This window comes from Ranitomeya imitator, chromosome 4 (genome assembly GCF_032444005.1).
Source record: "Ranitomeya imitator isolate aRanImi1 chromosome 4, aRanImi1.pri, whole genome shotgun sequence".
NCBI classification, from domain to species: Eukaryota; Metazoa; Chordata; class Amphibia; order Anura; family Dendrobatidae; genus Ranitomeya; species Ranitomeya imitator.
The window spans coordinates 247924115-247944598 of NC_091285.1; the positions used below are offsets into that span (position 1 = coordinate 247924115).

At 43.1% G+C, this 20484-nt stretch overlaps 1 protein-coding gene across 1 annotated transcript in view; it reads right to left on the bottom strand.

The window, feature by feature from the left end:
• Positions 1 to 20484, bottom strand: part of SLC38A1 (solute carrier family 38 member 1) — a 114826-nt gene that overhangs the window by 55524 nt on the left and 38818 nt on the right. Inside the window, exon 2 of the mRNA XM_069764484.1 lies at positions 18959 to 19149. Within this exon, the coding sequence (XP_069620585.1) occupies positions 18959 to 19077 (119 nt within the window). The 5' untranslated portion in view covers positions 19078 to 19149. The remainder of the gene's footprint in view (positions 1 to 18958; positions 19150 to 20484) is intronic.

The following is a 20484-nucleotide window of genomic DNA, read 5'->3' on the forward strand; positions in this document are numbered from 1 at the left end:
CCTTGTAACTCAATGGACTGTCATCTTCCTAAGCTTGTCTTACCTCCTCTCTGTGTGTGTCACAGGTGGGGTAGCCAATACTGGGAGCTCTGAAGTAACAGTTGCCATTATCCTGGCGAAGGGTGAGAGTCTAATGTGCACCATCTTGAGATATTTTGCTGGGACTGTTCTACATGTTATCTGCCTGTTTTGTGGTTCAACAAAGCATTGCCACACTGTTTTACCCTCAGTCTGAGTAGCATTTTGCCCACGTTTAAAGGGACAGAGGGCGTCCGGCGGAAAGTTCCCTGGTCCATGCGGTTTCGGCTAGTGGACCTGGGCACACGCCAAGCTCCGTGTCTCTACACATACATCCTGTGCATGGAGAACAGTAGCAGTATTACTATATGATATTCCTGGTAGTATCTGCAAGCTCTGGTGCCTTCTGAACTAATTACACAATGGTGTATGTCTCCAGCTATGTGCTTGCTGCTTTACAGTCTCTTGCTGTGTTCCTGACGTTGCTTCGTCCCCACCTATGTGCTTGTTGTTTCCATGTCCCCCAACTCTGCTGCTCTTTGTCACCCACTGTGGGCTTTGCTATTCTTTATCCCCTCTTTGTGCTGTGTTACTGTTACCCATGTGATTTCCTGTTCTCTATTCCTCTGCGGATATTGCTTCTCTCTCATCCCCCTGTGGACAGTCCTGCTCTCTATCCTTTCTTTGGGCTGTGCTGTTCTATCTAACTCTATTGACTGTTTTGCTTTCCATTCTCTTTTTCAGCTATGATGCTTTGTCTTCCCATGTGGGCTGTGCTGCTCTCTATCCTCTCTTTGGGATCTGCTGCTCTGTAGTCTCCTGTGAGCTGTGCTACTCTCTACCCTTTCTTTGGGATATGCTACCCTGTCTTTCCACATGGGCTGTGCTGCTCTTTATCCTCTCTTTGGGCTATACTGTTCTGTCTTATCTTGTGAGCTGAGCTTCTCTCTGTCCCCTCTTTGGGCTCTGTTGCTCTCTGTTTCGTTTGTACATTTACGTCTGCGTGATAATAGTTCATAGATCATTATCGAATAGATAGTCCCTTATTTCTTATATCAGAAATTAACATGCCAAAAAAAGGAGCATGTAAAAGCTAGGTAAATATAGCCAGTAAATTGTAAGGGGGTAAGCAATAAGGGTAAAATATAACCTTTTGATGAAGAAAGTAAAAAAAAAAGTTCAAAAATGATTTATAAATGAGATAAGTGCTAAGTGCAAACCAGTGATGTGCAAATAGATGCAAGCAATTGAAGATGGTAAATATAGGCATGTATATAAGGCTACTTTCACACTTCGTTGTTAGGCGTACGTCGCAATGCGTCGTTTTGGAGAAAAAACGCATCCTGCAAAGTTGCCCGCAGGATGCGTTTTTTCTCTATTGACTTGCATTAGCGACGCATTGCGACGTATGGCCACCCGTCGCATCCGTCATGCGATGGATGCGTCGTGTTTTTGGCGGACGAGAAGCACAAAAAATGTTCAATATAACGTTTTTTTCAGCGTCGTGTCCGCCATTTTTGACCACGCATGCGCGGCCGAAACTCCGTCCCTTTCCCCGCTCATCGCAATGGGCAGCGGATGTGTTGTAAAACTGCATCTGTTGCCCATGTTGTGCTACATTTAACACACTGTCCGTCGGTACGTCGGGCCGACGCATGGTGACGGCCCCGTACCAACGCCAGTGTGAAAGTAGCCTTAGAGAGAAAACATCTCAAATCAATTAACAGAGAACCAATTGTATGGCAATAACACAGTCAACTGTAACCTCACTTGGCCCTGAGTACATAAAAGAGGCAATAGCGATACCAATGAGATAAGGTCACCACTAGGTCTGTGTTATACCAATCTTCAAATAATAGTTAATAAAAAAACAGAATTTTCTTATACGGTATAATTACCAGTCACAGCATAATCATTAGCAGCCGCAAACATGACTGTAGAAGGCAAAAACCATGTGGATATAGAAAGCATTTATACATGTATAAAGTGATGCCATTCAATCCTTATAGGAAAATACCCGTGTGGCTATGGCAAGCATCAAAGCAATGCATGATATGATGTCCCTTATTCCATAATCTACACAGTACAAATTGTTGTGAATTCTGTGGCTGAATTCACTCCTGTGGTCACAAGTGGTACTGCAGCTTCTGAGCTTCCTCCCTCAGGTGTTCTGGTGAGCTCGTTGGCTGCTTTGTTATTTAACTCCACCTGATTCTGTCTTCCTTGCTCCTTGTCAATGTTCCAGTGTTGGACCTGAGCTTCTGGATCTTTCCTGTGGCCTGCTGCTCTGCTTAGATAAGTGTTTCTTTGCTTTTGTTGCTACTTTTTCTGTCCAGCTTGTCTATTCGTTTTTGCTGGAAGCTCTGAGACGCAAAGGGTGCACCGCCGTGCCGTTAGTTCGGCACAGTGGGTCTTTTTGCCCCCTTTGCGTGGTTTTTTGCTTTAGGGTTTTTTGTAGACTGCAAAGTTCTCTTTGCTATCCTCGCTCTATCTAGAATATCGGGCCTCACTTTGCTGAATCGATTTCATCCCTACGTTTGTCTTTTCATCTTGCTAACAGTCATTATATGTGGGGGGCTGCCTTTTCCTTTGGGGTATTTCTCTGAGGCAAGTCAGGCTTGTTTTTCTATCTTCAGGCTAGTCAGCTCCTCAGGCTGTGCCGAGTTGCATAGGTAGTGACAGGCGCAATCCACAGCTGCCTTTAGTTGTGTTTAGGATAGGTTCAGGTATTGCGGTCTACAGAGATTCCACGTCTCAGAGCTCGTTCTATTGTTTTTGGGTTATTATCAAATCACTGTATGTGCTCTGATTGCTGGCACACTGTGTCACTGGATTGCCTACATAACAGTACAAGGAGCCAACCTAATGATTCTCAATAGAGGGAAAAAAGAAGTTCTGACATCATTTTTTTTTCTCAGCTCTGTGTTCAGTCTTTTTTTTCCCCTAGACATTTGGGTGTTTCAGGACACAGGTGTGGACATGGATATTCAGGGTCTGTGCTCTTCAATGGATAATCTCGTTACAAATGTACAAAGGATTCAAGATACTATTGATCAGAAATCTATGTTAGAACCAAGAATTCCTATTCCTGATTTGTTTTTTGGTGATAGAACTAAGTTTCTTAATTTAAAAAATAATTGTAAGCTATTTCTGGCCTTGAAACCTCATTCTTCTGGTAATCCTATTCAACAGGTTTTGATTATTATTTCTTTTTTGCGCGGCGACCCTCAGGACTGGGCATTTTCTCTTGCGCCAGGAGACCCTGCATTGAGTAATGTAAATGCGTTTTTCCTGGCGCTCGGATTGCTTTACGATGAGCCTAATTCAGTGGATCAGGCTGAGAAAAATTTGCTGGCTTTGTGCCAGGGTCAGGATGATATAGAAGTATATTGTCAGAAATTTAGGAAGTGGTCTGTACTCACTCTGTGGAATGAATCTGCGCTGGCAGCTTTGTTCAGAAAGGGTCTCTCTGAGGCTCTTAAGGATGTCATGGTGGGTTTTCCTATGCCTGCTGGTTTGAATGAGTCTATGTCTTTGGCCATTCAGATCGGTCGACGCTTGCGCGAGCGTAAATCTGTGCACCATTTGGCGGTATTGTCTAAGATTAAACCTGAGCCTATGCAGTGCGATAGGACTATGACCAGAGTTGAACGGCAAGAACACAGACGTCTGAATGGTCTGTGTTTCTACTGTGGTGATTCCACTCATGCTATTTCTGATTGTCCTAAGCGCACTAAGCGGTTCGATAGGTCTGCCGTCATTGGTACTGTACAATCCAAATTCCTTCTGTCCATTACCTTGATATGCTCTTTGTCATCGTATTCTGTCATGGCGTTTGTGGATTCAGGCGCTGCCCTGAATCTGATGGATTTGGATTATGCTAAACGTTGTGGGTTTTTCTTGGAGCCTTTGCGGTGTCCTATTCCGTTGAAAGGAATTGATGCTACACCTTTGGCCAAGAATAAACCTCAGTACTGGACCCAGCTGACCATGTGCATGGCTCCTGCACATAAGGAAGTTATTCGCTTTCTGGTGCTACATAATCTGCATGATGTGGTCGTGTTGGGGTTGCCATGGCTGCAAACCCATAATCCAGTATTGGATTGGAACTCTATGTCGGTATCCAGCTGGGGTTGTCAGGGGGTACATGGTGATGTTCCATTTTTGTCTATTTCGTCATCCACTCCTTCTGAGGTCCCAGAGTTCTTGTCTGATTATCAGGATGTATTTGAAGAGCCCAAGTCCGATGCCCTACCTCCGCATAGGGATTGTGATTGTGCTATCAATTTGATTCCTGGTAGTAAATTCCCTAAAGGTCGATTATTTAATTTATCTGTGCCTGAACACTCCGCTATGCGCAGTTATGTGAAGGAATCCCTGGAGAAGGGACATATTCGCCCATCGTCATCACCACTGGGAGCAGGGTTCTTTTTTGTAGCCAAGAAGGATGGTTCGCTGAGACCATGTATTGATTACCGCCTTCTTAATAAGATCACTGTTAAATTTCAGTATCCCTTGCCATTGTTATCTTACTTGTTTGCTCGGATTAAGGGGGCTAGTTGGTTCACTAAGATAGATCTTCGTGGTGCGTATAATCTGGTGAGAATCAGGCAAGGAGATGAATGGAAAACTGCATTTAATACGCCCGAGGGTCATTTTGAGTATCTAGTGATGCCGTTCGGACTTGCCAATGCTCCATCTGTGTTTCAGTCTTTTATGCATGACATCTTCCGTGAGTATCTGGATAAATTCCTGATTGTTTACTTGGATGACATTTTGATCTTCTCAGATGATTGGGACTCTCATGTGAAGCAGGTCAGAATGGTTTTCCAGGTCCTGCGTGCTAATTCTTTGTTTGTGAAGGGATCAAAGTGTCTCTTCGGTGTGCAGAAAGTTTCATTTTTGGGGTTCATCTTTTCCCCTTCTACTATCAAGATGGATCCGGTTAAGGTCCAAGCCATCCAGGATTGGACTCAGCCGACATCTCTGAAAAGTCTGCAAAAATTCCTGGGCTTTGCTAATTTTTATCGTCGCTTCAGCTGTAATTTTTCTAGCATTGCCAAACCATTGACCGATTTGACCAAGAAGGGTGCTGATTTGGTTAATTGGTCTTCTGCTGCTGTGGAAGCTTTTCAGGAGTTGAAGCGTCGTTTTTGTTCTGCCCCTGTGTTGTGTCAACCAGATGTTTCTCTTCCGTTCCAGGTCAAGGTTGATGCTTCTGAGATTGGAGCAGGGGCGGTTTTGTCACAGAGAGGTTCTGGTTGCTCAGTGTTGAAACCATGTGCTTTCTTTTCCAGGAAGTTTTCGGCTGCTGAGCGTAATTATGATGTGGGCAACCGAGAGTTGCTGGCCATGAAGTGGGCATTCGAGGAATGGCGTCATTGGCTTGAAGGAGCTAAGCATCGCGTGGTGGTATTGACTGATCATAAGAACCTTACTTATCTCGAGTCTGCCAAGCACTTGAATCCTAGACAGGCCCGTTGGTCGTTATTTTTTGCCCGCTTCGATTTTGTGATTTCGTACCTTCCGGGCTCTAAAAATGTGAAGGCGGATGCTCTGTCTAGGAGTTTTGTGCCCGACTCTCCGGGTTCATCTGAGCCGGCGAGTATCCTCGAGGAAGGAGTCATTGTGTCTGCCATCTCCCCTGATTTGCGGCGAGTGTTGCAAAAATTTCAGGCGAATAAACCTGATCGTTGTCCGGCGGTGAAACTGTTCGTCCCTGATAGTTGGACTACTAAAGTTATCTCTGAACTTCATTGTTCGGTGTTGGCTGGTCATCCTGGAATATTTGGTACCAGAGAGTTAGTGGCTAGATCCTTCTGGTGGCCATCTCTGTCACGGGATGTACGTACTTTTGTGCAGTCCTGTCGGATTTGTGCTAGGGCTAAGCCCTGCTGTTTACGTGCCAGTGGGTTGCTTTTGCCCTTGCCGGTCCCAAAGAGGCCTTGGACACATATTTCGATGGATTTCATTTCTGACCTTCCCGTTTCTCAAAAGATGTCAGTCATTTGGGTGGTCTGTGATCGCTTTTCTAAAATGGTCCATCTGGTGCCCTTGGTTAAATTGCCTTCCTCCTCTGATTTGGTGCCTTTGTTCTTCCAGCATGTGGTTCGTTTGCATGGCATTCCTGAGAATATTGTTTCTGACAGAGGTTCCCAGTTTGTTTCGAGGTTTTGGCGAGCCTTTTGTGGCAGGATGGGCATTGACCTGTCTTTTTCCTCGGCTTTCCATCCTCAGACTAATGGCCAGACCGAACGAACCAATCAGACCTTGGAGACATATCTGAGATGTTTTGTTTCTGCAGACCAGGATGATTGGGTGTCCTTTTTGCCGTTGGCTGAGTTCGCCCTTAATAATCGGGCCAACTCGGCTACCTTGGTCTCTCCATTTTTCTGCAATTCTGGGTTCCATCCTCGTTTCTCTTCAGGACAGGTTGAGTCTTCGGACTGTCCTGGTGTGGATTCTGTGGTGGACAGGTTGCAGCAGATCTGGACTCAGGTAGTGGACAATTTGGCCTTGTCCCAGGAGAAGGCTCAACTTTTCGCTAATCGCAGACGCCGTGTGGGTCCCCGACTTCGTGTTGGGGATCTGGTTTGGTTATCTTCTCGTCATATTCCTATGAAGGTTTCCTCTCCTAAATTTAAACCTCGTTTTATTGGTCCGTATAGGATTTCTGAGATTCTCAATCCTGTGTCTTTTCGTCTGACCCTCCCAGACTCCTTTTCCATACATAATGTATTCCATAGGTCGTTGTTGCGGAGATACGTGGCACCTATGGTTCCATCTGTGGAACCTCCTGCCCCGGTTTTGGTGGAGGGGGAATTGGAGTATATTGTGGAGAAAATTTTGGATTCTCGTGTTTCTAGACGGAAACTCCAGTATCTGGTTAAATGGAAGGGTTATGCTCAGGAAGATAATTCCTGGGTATTTGCCTCTGATGTCCATGCTCCAGATCTTGTTCGTGACTTTCATGTGGCTCATCCTGGTCGGCCTGGGGGCTCTGGTGAGGGTTCGGTGACCCCTCCTCAAGGGGGGGGTACTGTTGTGAATTCTGTGGCTGAATTCATTCCTGTGGTCACAAGTGGTACTGCAGCTTCTGAGCTTCCTCCCTCAGGTGTTCTGGTGAGCTCGTTGGCTGCTTTGTTATTTAACTCCACCTGATTCTGTCTTCCTTGCTCCTTGTCAATGTTCCAGTGTTGGACCTGAGCTTCTGGATCTTTCCTGTGGCCTGCTGCTCTGCTTAGATAAGTGTTTCTTTGCTTTTGTTGCTACTTTTTCTGTCCAGCTTGTCTATTCGTTTTTGCTGGAAGCTCTGAGACGCAAAGGGTGCACCGCCGTGCCGTTAGTTCGGCACGGTGGGTCTTTTTGCCCCCTTTGCGTGGTTTTTTGCTTTAGGGTTTTTTGTAGACTGCAAAGTTCTCTTTGCTATCCTCTCTCTATCTAGAATATCGGGCCTCACTTTGCTGAATCTATTTCATCCCTACGTTCGTCTTTTCATCTTGCTAACAGTCATTATATGTGGGGGGCTGCCTTTTCCTTTGGGGTATTTCTCTGAGGCAAGTCAGGCTTGTTTTTCTATCTTCAGGCTAGTCAGCTCCTCAGGCTGTGCCGAGTTGCATAGGTAGTGACAGGCGCAATCCACAGCTGCCTTTAGTTGTGTTTAGGATAGGTTCAGGTATTGCAGTCTACAGAGATTCCACGTCTCAGAGCTCGTTCTATTGTTTTTGGGTTATTATCAAATCACTGTATGTGCTCTGATTGCTGGCACACTGTGTCACTGGATTGCCTACATAACAACAAATAGTACAAGAAGATATTTGTATCCAGTTTAAATCAACTTGTAAGTAAGACCCATACAAAGACCTATCTCCCTTCCCCGATGCGTTTCATCATTAAAGATTCATCAGGGGAGCTTCAATAGGATGTATCATGTATATTCAAAGAGTGTGGCTGCTATATTGCCATCCAATTGGTACTCTGTTAATTGATGTGGGATGTTTTCTCTCTAATATACGGTACTTCCCTATAGCTACCCCTATAGTTGCACATCACTGTTTTGCACTTAGCACTTATCTCATTAATAAATCATTTTTGGACTTTTTTTTGACTTTTTTCATTAAAAGTTATATTTTACCCTTAATGCTTATCACCCCCCCCCCCAAAAAAAAAGGAGCACCTAGAAACAGTGGATGTATTTGAATTGTTATCTAGTTTGCCTGTGATGCATCTGTCCTGTAGCTCTGAGTTTTATTTACCTCCTTTCCACCATGACCAATCTAGTTTTTTATTTTTATTATTTTCCTTCCCGACTTCAAAAAGCTGAATGTTTTTTTTATTCTTACATCAAAATAGCCATATGGAGCTTTATTTCTTGTGGCACAATGTATTTATTTATTTTACCCACTTATATAGCGCCATTAATTCCACAGTTAATTTAAATTTCTTCATTTTAAAAGGGGTTGAAGGGGATTTATATTTTTTTTTTACTTTTTCATTTTTTATTTTAGCTATCTGACAGGACTTCAACCTGTGATCAGCTGATTGCTTATTCTACAGTGGCTTGCCAAAGTATTCACCCCTTTGCATTTTTTGTGTTTTGCTACCTCAAAAACATGAGGTTTTGCATCAGGTTCATGTACAGTAAATAACATGCCTACAACAAATAGGACACAATAACTGAAAACTTCAGTGTGCATAATTATTCACCACCTTAAATTCAGTACTTTGTAGAGCCTCCATTTACAGCAATTACAGTTGCAAGTCGCTTTAAATAAGTCTTTATAAGCTTTCCACATCTTGCCACTGGGATTTTTGCCCATTCCTCAAGGCAAAACTGCTCCAGCTCCTTCAAGTTAGATGCTTCCTCTTGTGAACAGCAATCTTCACGTCTGACCACAGATTCTCAATTGGATAAAGGTCTGGGCTTTGACTAGGCCATTCCAAAACATTTACACATTTCCACTTAAACCACTAGAGAGTTGATTTAGCAGTATGCTTTGAGCCATTGTCTTGTTGGAAGGTGAACCTCTGTCCCAGTCTCAAATCAATGACAAACTGAGACAAGACTCAAGACTATCCCTGTATTTCGCACCATCCATCTTCTCCTCGACTAGGACCATTTTCCCTGTCCCTGCTGCCGAAAGCCATCACCAGAGCATGATGCTGTCACCACCATGTTTCACTGTGGGTATGATATTCTTGGGGTGATGAGCTGTGTTGGTTTGGCGCCAGACATAGCTTTTATCTTGGTGACCAAAAAGTTCAATTTTGGTCTCATATGGCCACAGCACTTTGCTCCATACATTTGAGGAGTCTCCCGTGTATCTTTTGGCAAACTCAAAATGAGCCTTACGATTTTTTGTGTAAATAAAGGCTTCTTTCTTCCCACTCTTCCATAAACGGCACTTCTATGCAGTGTGTGGCTTATTATGGTTGTATGGTATCTGTGCTGCCTCTCTGATTATTACCCTCCTTGCTCAGGTTGAGAGTTTTGGTGGGCGGCCCTTTCTTGGTAGGCTTGTTGTGATGCCATGTTCTTTCCATTTGATGATAATGGATTTGATGGTGCTCTGGGGATCATCAGAGATTGAGATATTTTTTTTTATTTTTTATAACCCAACCCTGACTTACACTTCTCTACAACATTGTCCCTGACTTGTTTGGAGATCTCCTTGGTCTTCATGTTGTTGCTTGGTTAGAGGTGCCTCTAGCTTAATGGTGTTGCAGCCTCTGTGGCCCTTCAGGGAAGGTGTGTATATGCTGACAAACTATGTGACACATAGGTTGCACAAAGGTGGACTTCCTTTCACAAAGCATGTGACTTAAGAAGGTAATTGCTTGCATCAGAAATGTTTAGGGGCTTCATAGCAAAAGGGGTTAAAACATATGCACATACCAATTTTTAGTTATTTGATCCCATAAATTAAATTTATGCTTATATTTTTCTCATTTCATGTCATCAACTTAGACTATTGCTGATACATCACACACAAATAGGATTGTAAAAATAATTAAACACAGGTTGCAATGTAATAGAATAGGTAAAAAGTCAAGGGGGTGATTACATTTGCAAGCCACTGTATATATTGTAATACAATTGTATTGTAGTATATAGTTGATAATATCTCTGTAAACTGCTGTGGAATTAATGTCGGTATTTAAGTGAGGAAAATAAATAAATAAGCATAGTTAAAATAATGATCTCTACTGAACAGGACTACCAACATAGCATGGAGGCCTTTAGCATAGCAATCCATTGGCACCAATTGCTTTCCTGGGTGGTTCATGAGCTGCAATACATCATGTCTCCTGGTCCACACACCTAAAATGACGTTGTCAAAGATCAACAGGAACAATTTAGAGATTAATAGCAGCGATCGGTGCTTATCTCTGATCACTACTGTTAGTTGCAGATGCCATCTGTAAAACACAGCCGGCATCCTATCATCCTATGGGTTTGAGCCCACTCCATGCATTTGCACTGAAAAGCGCCATACATGTACAACAGATGACAGGAAGGGTTTAAAATGTAATCCAACCCAACACAGCTACTTTTTAGACCATAAAAATGTCCCTAATAACTTTGACTCCATTCTTCCATGACCCAGTGACATCTAAATGCCTTCCTTAGGGTGCCGTTATACTATAAGATTTACCAACGATCACGACCAGCGATACGACCTGGCCGTGATCGTTGGTAAGTCGTTGTGTGGTCGCTGGAGAGCTGTCACACAGAAAGCTCTCCAGCGACCAACGATGCCGAGGTCCCCGGGTAACCAGGGTAAACATCGGGTTACTAAGCGCAGGGCCGCGCTTAGTAACCCGATGTTTACCCTGGTTACCAGCGTAAAAAAAAACAAACACTACATACTTACATTCCGGTGTCTGTCCCTTGCTGTCTGCTTCCCGCACTGACTGACTGCCGGCCGTAAAGTGAAAGCAGAGCACAGCGCGCTGTGCTCTGCTTTCACTTTACGGCCGGCAGTCAGTCAGTGCGGGAAGCAGACGGCAAGGGACCTGACGGACACCGGAATGTAAGTATGTACTGTTTGTTTTTTTACATTTACGATGGTAACCAGGATAAACATCGGGTTACTAAGCGCGGCCCTGCGCTTAGTAACCCGATGTTTACCCTGTTTACAAGCGAACGCAACGCTGGATCGGTGTCACACACACCGATCCAGCGATGACAGCGGGAGATCCAGCGACGAAAGAAAGTTCCAAACGATCTGCTACGACGTACGATTCTCAGCAGGGTCCCTGATCGCTGCTGCGTGTCAGACACAGCGATATCGTATGGATATCGCTGGAACGTCACGAATCGTACCGTCGTAGCGACAAAAGTGCCACTGTGTGACGGTACCCTTACACACTAGACTTCTGTCAGTCATTTGCATAGAAAATGATGACTTCTACCTCAGTCTAATGGGTATGGAAACCCTGGAAAATTGATTGTCGAGAGGGATAAGGATCCGACATCTCCAATTTCAGTCTACCAATTCTTTTGCTATCCCAAAGATAAGCCACCTCCAGACATGTCTGGTGACTGCTCTCCAGAGAACACAGACAGCACAACCCTGTGTATGGGAGAGATGGCAGAGATAGCAGCTTGGCAAACGATTGACCGAACCTTAGGCCGACAGCCATCTTGTGTGTGTGGGTGTGCGTGTGTGTGGGGCTTAGCATCTGACCACTTCAACATCTTTTCACTATTTGTTCTTCATTCACTGATACTGTGATTACTATAAATAAATTAGTATTTTAAGAAAGCACAACCAAAATGGTTGTCTCTAAAACTCCCTATGAATAGTAACAGGCAGAATGGTAGACCCTGATCTGTATGTGTCTGCTATGCACTGTGTTGTCACAGCTGAAAACTGGCACTGACAAATCCTGCACAGCAGGATGACCGGGATCAGATTAAGAAATCTTCTTACCTAGTGACCAGCATAAGAAGCCGGCCATTAATTAACCTTCTGTTTTGGCTGAGACTATAGTACATCTTCTGAGGTATCACAATGAGGGCATAGGTTATGTACAGTATATTTCCTTCATAACTGTTACTCATTCCACTACAAGTCTCATATCCGTTTCTATATGTCCTGTTATTATAGACAATAATGCATTTATTATTGAAATGTTTGGTCTTCAGAAATAGGAACATTTTTACCGAAATTGTTGTGTTTCCAAGCCCATTCCCATTACCCACATGCGTAATTTGACATTTTGTAAAATTGGCACCATCATCAATGTATGAGGTGTCTAATAAGTGGTTTTGAACCCATAAATTGTTACAAAGTATTATGCTGAGCAGATAAAGAGCTAGGAGATTTCTTCCGACTGCAATGACTGTTTCTGTACAGAATGAAACAAAAACGGTCAGCAGGATTGTGTACAGTAACCTACACATGGTGTCAGGTCGGCGCCGTTATACTGATTACAATGATATTTTGGTTGATGAAATCTCTCTTGTGATTGTTGTTGTTTAATCTTTATTTTCAGTTTTCAGTTAATGAAATTCTTGGGCTGGGGGGGTCTTCATGTGGTGCTCTGGTTAGGTGTTCATACTGATGGCTTATGACAGGTAACTGATCCCTCAGTGACCTCCCCCCTATTTTACATACTGAATATTATGTTTTGAAAAAAAAAATCACATTCAGCAGAAAGGTAGCGGCGCCTGCGCTGCAGCATGATCGCATGTATAGTATGCATTAAATTATTTTATTTAGGGATATACATTTATTCATTAAAAAAATAAAAATCTTTCTCAAAATGGCGCCAGCCGAGCCTGCACAGTATCATCCGATAGATGCTACTGCACAGGTGCCGCTGGCGCCATTTTCCTAGAGGAAAAAAAAATTGTCTCTACCAACCATTTTGAAAAAGATTTTTTTTTTCAGAATAAATTTATATCCTTAAATAAAATAATTTAATGCATATTATACATGTAATCATGCTGCACTGCTGAATGTGATTTTTTTTTTCAATCCATATAATATTCATTATGTAAAATATGGGGAGGTCGCTGACGGATCCGTGACTTGACATAAGCCATCAGTATGAACACCTAATCAGAGCACCGCATGAAGACCCCCCCATAGGCCGCCCCAGAGCACGAGTATCTCATTAACTGAAAATACACCATGTTCCAAATTATTATGCAAATGATATTTTTCTCGGATTTTCCTAAATGGATGGTGCAAATGACAGTCAGTCTAATAAAAGTCATCACCCGTTAGAGCATACATCGAATTTTATTGAAGAAACCTCCCAATGATAACATTATAATCTCCAAAATAAATAAAAGCTCAAAATGCACTGTTCCAAATTATTAGGCACAGTAGAATTTCTAAACATTTGATATGTTTTAAAGAACTGAAAATGCTCATTTGTGGAATTTGCAGCATTAGGAGGTCACATAGGACTCCTTCTTTGATTTCACCTTCACAATTCTTGCATCCATTGAACTTGTGAGTTTTTGGAGAGTTTCTGCTTGTATTTCTTTGCATGAAGTCAGAATAGCCTCCCAGAGCCGCTGTTTTGATGTGAACTGCCTCCCACCCTCATAGATCTTTTGCTTAATGATACTCCAAAGGTTCTCTATAGGGTTGAGGTCAGGGGAAGATGGTGGCCACACCATGAGTTTATCTCCTTTTATGCCCATAGAAGCCAATGACTCAGAGGGATTCTTTGCAGCATGAGATGCATTGTCATGCATGAAGATGATTTTGCTCCTGAGGGCCCGTTTCTGCTTTTTATACCATGGAAGAAAGTTGTCAGTCAGAAACTCTATATACTTTGCAGAGGTCATTTTCACACCTTTGGGAACCCTAAAGGGCCCTATTAGCTGTGTCCCCCATGATTCCAGCCCAAAACATGACTCATCCACCTCCTTGCTGATGTCAAAGCCTTGTTGGGACATGGTGGCCATCAACCAACCATCCACTACTCCATCCATCTGCTCGACACTCATCATTAAACATGACTGTTTGAAAATCAGTCTTCATGTATGTCTGGGAACACTGCAACCGTTTCTGATTGTGAACTCTCTTTAGGGGTGACCAAATAGTAGGTTTATGAACCAAAGCAAGCCTTTGAAGGATCCTACACCCTGAGGTTCGAGGGACTCCAGAGGCACGAGCAGCTTCAAATATCTATTTTCTAGTTTGTAATGGCTTTTTAGCAGCTGCTCTCTTAATCCGTTGAACTTGCCTGGCAGAAACCTTCCTCATTATGCCTTTATCAGCACGAACACGTCTGTGCTCAGATTCAGCCACAAATCTCTTAACAGTACAATGATCACGCTTAAGTTTTCGGGAAACGTCTAATGTTTTCATCCATTGACCAAGGCATTGCACTATATGATGCTTTTCGGCAGCAGAGAGATCCTTTTTCTTTCCCATGTTACTTGAAAACTGTGGCCTGCTTAATAATGTGGAACATCATTTTTAAGTAGTTTTCCTTTAATTAGAATCACCTGGATAACTAATTATCACATGTGTTTAAGATTGATTTCAGTGATCCATTAAGCACTGAGACACAATACCATTCAGGAGTTTATTTGAAAAACAAAAAAAATAAAAACTTTATGACACTTAAATCCAATTTGCATAATAATTTGGAACACGGTGTAAAGATTAAACAACAACCACAAGATGGATTTCATCAACACAGTTATCATTTTAATCAGAATAATGGCCCCGACCTGACACTGTCTGTAGGTTACTGTGCACAATCCTGCTGACAGGTTCCCTTTAAATCATAATAAAATTGCCTTAAAGAGTAACCATCATTTCAATTTTTATTTTGTAAATCTATAGGACACATTAAAGTAATAAACTTTGTAATATCTTATCAGAAAAAATCTGCTTCTTTCTCTTCCAGGACTGATATTTTACTATTAATTAAAATCTGTGTTCAATGAAGACAGATTGTCCCATTCCTAAGATAGGAGATGGCAGCTGGTGCTTTTAAAGTTCTATGGAGAGGGGAGGAGGTACTAAAGGCAGAAACCAACATTCTGCTGCAATTTCTCTTGAAATAACATTTACAGTTTTCCACAGAACTTTATGAGCACCAACTGTCATCTCTTATCTCAGTAATGAGAATATCTGTATTTATCACAGATTTTACCTGAGAATTGAAAATCTTAAAGGGGTATTAACATCCCGATATGTAGTAGGTGTAATGATAATAATAACAATAATAATAATATTAGCAAATATCTACAATTAAAAATATAGTATATTTTTCTGATTCAATATGTCTCATTCCTTATTTGCAGGCATTGCAGGACCTTGGGTATCTATAGTTACAACCATTAGCAACTAGCTAACTGTCACTATGTCAGTGGTCATAACCATGGACACCTAAGGTCCTGCAATGCCTGCACATGAGGAAAGACACATAGCAAATCGGAAGAACTATACTACATTTATAATTGGAGGCATTTGCTAATATCATTATTATTACACCTACTATATATTGAGACAGTATCTTGGAGATTAGAATATCCCTTTAAGAATGAAAGATCAGTCCTGGAGCAGAAAGAAGCAGATTTCTCTGACGAGACAAAGTACAAAATTTCTTATATTCATGTGTCCTGTTAATTTCTGAAATAATTAAAACAGCGATTACTCTAAACCTCAAAGACTGAACCTTATAGTTTTCTAAAACAATACTCTTAGCCCCTATCTGACCTTGGACGGTATAGTACGTCCGAGGTCAGAAGCCCCACTTTGATGCGGACTCCGGCGGTGAGCCCGCATCAAAGCCGGGACATGTCAGCTGTTTTGAACAGCTGACATGTGCCCGTAATAGGTGCGGGCAGAATCGCGATCTGCCCGCGCCTATTAACTAGTTAAATGCCGCTGTCAAACACAGACAGCGGCATTTAACTACCGCTTCCAGCCGGGCGGCCGGAAATGACGTCATCGCCGACCCCCGTCACATGATCGGAGGTCGGCGATGCTTCTGAGTAGCAACCATAGAGGTCCTTGAGAACACCTGCATTTCTGATACATAGCAGCGAACATCAGATCGCTGCTATGTAGCAGAGGCGATCGAGTTGTGCCTGCTTCTAGCCTCCCATGGAGGCTATTGAAGCATGGCAAAAGTAAAAAAAAAAAGTAAAAAAAAATGTGAAAAAAATAAAAAAAATATAAAAGTTTAAATCACCCCCCTTTCGCCCCATTCAAAATAAATTAAAAAAAAAAAAAAATCAAACCTACACATATTTGGTATCGCCGCGTTCAGAATCACCTGATCTATCAATAAAAAAAAAGTATTAACCTGATCGCTAAACGGCGTAGCAAGAAAAAAATTCGAAACGCCAGAATTACGTTATCATTAAAAACGCCAGCTTGGCACGCAAAAAGTAAGCCCTCACCTGACCCCAGATCACGAAAAATGGAGACGCTACGAATATCGGAAAATGCCGCAATTTTTTTTTTTTTTTTAGCAAAGTTTGGAATTTTTGTTCACCACTTAGATAAAAAATAACCTAGTCATGTTAGGTGTCTATAAACTCGTAATGACCTGGAAAATCAAAATGGCAGGTCAGTTTTAGCATTTAGTGAACCTAGCAAAAAAGCCAAGCAAAAAACAAGTGTGGGATTGCACTTTTTTTGCAATTTCACCGCACTTGGAATTTTTTTCCTGTTTTCTAGTACACGACATGGTGAAACCAATGATGTCGTTCAAAAGTACAACTCCTCCCACAAAAAATAAGCCCTCACATGGCCCAATTGATGGAAAAATAAAAAAGTTATGGCTCTGGGAAGGAGGGGAGCGAAAAACAAACACGGAAAAACGGAAAATCTCAAGGTCATGAAGGGGTTAATCTAGTGTTTCTAAAAAAAAAAAAAGAAATGAGACACTTGCACAAGGTAATTTGAACATCCAGGGTGCCAATATAAAATTTGCAACAGGGCCTATCACCTACCAGTTGACATTAATAATACTTTTGTCCTCTTATGAGATAGCAGGATTATTATATCCCCTATGGCACCAGATCCTTCACCTCCAATGGTACAAAGAAACAAGAAAGAGTTATACTAGGTCATGTATGAATCCAATTGTGGCATTCTCTGGTGTTATTGTTTATAACAAAAATGTCTGATTTAGGCCGGAGTCACACTAACGATGAATACGGACGAGTGCTAAGTGATAAAACATCGCATAGCACTTGGACCGCTGTTAATCTATGGGGCAGCTCACATTAGGGTTATTTTCTCGGCCATTTTCAGTGTACGAGTGAAGTCGCAGCATGCTGCGATTGTCACAGACACTCAGCCGAGTCTCAGCTCACTTGCACCCATATAAGCCTATGGGTGCGAGTGAGACAACGCCTATCACTCGGATATCATCCGAGTGCTGTGTGATATACGCCGACAATGGAGGAGATGGAGAAATTAGTTTCTCCGCCTCCTCCGCAGCTGTGCTCCGATTTGTTCTGTGCGAGAGGCTCGGAGAACAGACGCATGACACTCGGCTCCCGCTCACAGCAGAGCAGGAGCCAAGGGTCAATAGCATATCGCATTTGATACTCTCGCATCAGATGCAATACGCTAGTGTGACCCCAGCCTTATTAAATGTTCTCAACTACCTTTTTTCTTTAAAGGAACACGTCATCATAAACTGCCTCATGCCATCTACAGCACATTGATGTTAAAGGGAATCTGTTATGTCCAAAAACATTAATTACCTACAAATATTGTTAATCTGCATGATATATAGAGTTCATATCCTTTAATATTGCAGCAGTGGCTGCAGGGAGAAAATTAATTTATATTTTCCCAGCACCTGCTCGTTTCAAGTCATCAGGGTGGTGTAGGAGGCTGTGACAGTCACCGCGCGGGTTTAATGATAGGCTGCACTGCACACACACACTGCACACATACACTGAAGAGGAAGCTGTCAATTAAAGTGCCAGGCAGTGATTGCAGCTGTGCTCACAGTGTAATGAGCAGATGACTGTATCTGTCCCCTGCACTGCCACGATGACTGAATATGAGTGCCTAACAGGGAGGATAAAAGTGAATTTGCCCCCAGCCAGGCAGGATTGTAAGGGCAGAGACAGACTGCCGTATTTCTCGTGCGAGAATCGCTTCGTAAACCTCATACTGGCTGTCGGCTCTCCTGACCTGAGCTTGACAGCTGCATAGTAATCCACCATATTACATAGTTATTAAGGTTGAAGGAAGACTTTAAGTCCATCTAGTTCAACCCATAGCCTAACCTAACATGCCCTAACATGTTGATCCAGAGGAAGGCAAAAAAAACCTATGTGGCAAAGAGTAAGCTCCACATTGGGGAAAAAAAATATTGTCTTGCTCGGGTCAGGAGAGGTGCTGGGCCAGGCCGTGCAGTGCGATGCAATCCTTGCACGAGAAATACGGCAGTCTGTCTCTGTCTTTATGCTTAATTCCTGCAGGTTATCCCTATATCTGCAGGCAAACAGCTTTTCTGGACATGGCAGGTCCACTTTGACTACCATTGAATGTATATATTTTCTACTATTATTTACAAGTCTGCCTGGCCATCCACGGATATTGTGCTTATAATCAGTAATGTTTGAGAGATTTTCTTTATAGAAAACACTTTGGAATCTTCTCAAAACCCACAAACATCACATGTATGAGAGAAATATTTAGGTGAGCAGGCCTTACAGACTATCGCTACAGTGAAACCGACGTTGACCTTATCTTTTAATAAGTACTAGTAAAAAAAAAGCAAAAAATCTTGGACATCATTTTTTTCTTTCTAAATCTAATCTCCCTGCCTGTATGGACAGTATATTCCATATCCTACAACTCTGTTAGACAAATTCAGTAATGAGGATACAAGACTCAAAGTAAGATATCACGTAGCCATGATCTGTAACACAGCAATACACCTCGTAATCAGTGATCCATACATTGCAATAAGGGAAATCACTAACCTGCTGATACGATTGCCATCTGCTTCAATGAGTTCATTGGAATCATTGCTAATGTTGTCATCCTCCGGTGTGTTCATATTCTGCAATTCCGTCAATTCCAAGCCATTTTTGAACGGCATTTTAACCCCTTCTTTCCAGTTGCTAGCTTTTACTCAGTATATATTTTTCTTTGGGTATGCTTGGTGGCGAACCTTTAAGAGAAAAAAAAATGACAGCAATAAGGAACCACAATATGTATTATATATTAATCGATTTATTTTCTATTGTTTATATATCACCTACAGCCAGTGGCGTAACTACCGCGGTCGCAGCGGTCGCCAGTGCGACCGGGCCCGGCAGGTCAGGGGCCCGGGCCCGGCAGGCAGGCTCAGACTGGCAGTGCCTCCCCCCGCTCCAGGGCCTCCCCCCCCTTCCCCGCCGCCGCCGCCGCCGCCGCTGCCTTGAATACTCACCCTGCTCCAGCGATGGTCTCGGCGTCTGCACTACAGCTCGTTCCTGCTTGAGCGGTCACGTGACACCGCTCATTAAGATCATGAATATGCGCATATTCATGATCTTAATGAACGGTGTCACATGACCGCTCAAGCAGGAAGAAGGTGCTGCGCCGGCGCCGCCGTCTGGAGTCGGGACAGAGCGCGAGGGATGTCGGCACGGCCGTGCAGTGGGAAGACAGGTGAGTATGAGGGACGAGGGACGGGGGGACGGGGGAACGGGGGGGGGGAAGGATGAAGGAGGACATAAGCCGGCGCGCCGAGCAGGAGCGGAGAGCTAAGCCTGCATACAGGGGGGAATATGAGCCATGCAGGGGGGAATATGAGCCATGCAGGGGGGGATATGAGCCATGCAGGGGGGAATATGAGCCATGCAGGGGGGAATATGAGCCATGCAGGGGGGAATATGAGCCATGCAGGGGGGAATATGAGCCATGCAGGGGGGAATATGAGCCATGCAGGGGGGAATATGAGCCATGCATACAGGAGGGGTAATATGAGCTATGTATATGGGATAGGAGGGAGATGAGCCATGCATACAGGAGGGGGGTCATTATACAGTATTGAGCATCATGTGTGGCCGTTATACAGTATGCAGCATCATGTGTGGCCATTATAGAGTATGGAGCATCATGTGTGGTGGCCGTTATACAGTATTGAGCATCATGTGTGGCCATTATTCTATGGGGGTTACATTGAGTTGTATGGCAGGGCTGCAGGGGGGGGGGGCCCATTTGGAAGTTCGCACCGGGGCCCCTAACTTTGTAGTTACGCCACTGCCTACAGCTCTATCTAAATTGCCATTATTTGCATAAACCCTTTTGAGGGTCGCAAGCTACATTTTCTGATTTCTGACACATAACCACATTCTATAGCCAAGCGAGAGATAAATGTACTTATTGCGTGTGGAAAACTTGCTTTTAATATCTATTAGATTTATTATAGTTTTATTCTAGTAAAAGTGGCCATACGGATAGAGAAGTCTTTGAAACATGACAGTTTGGGCAAGATTGGTTGAATATGTATGAAAATCTC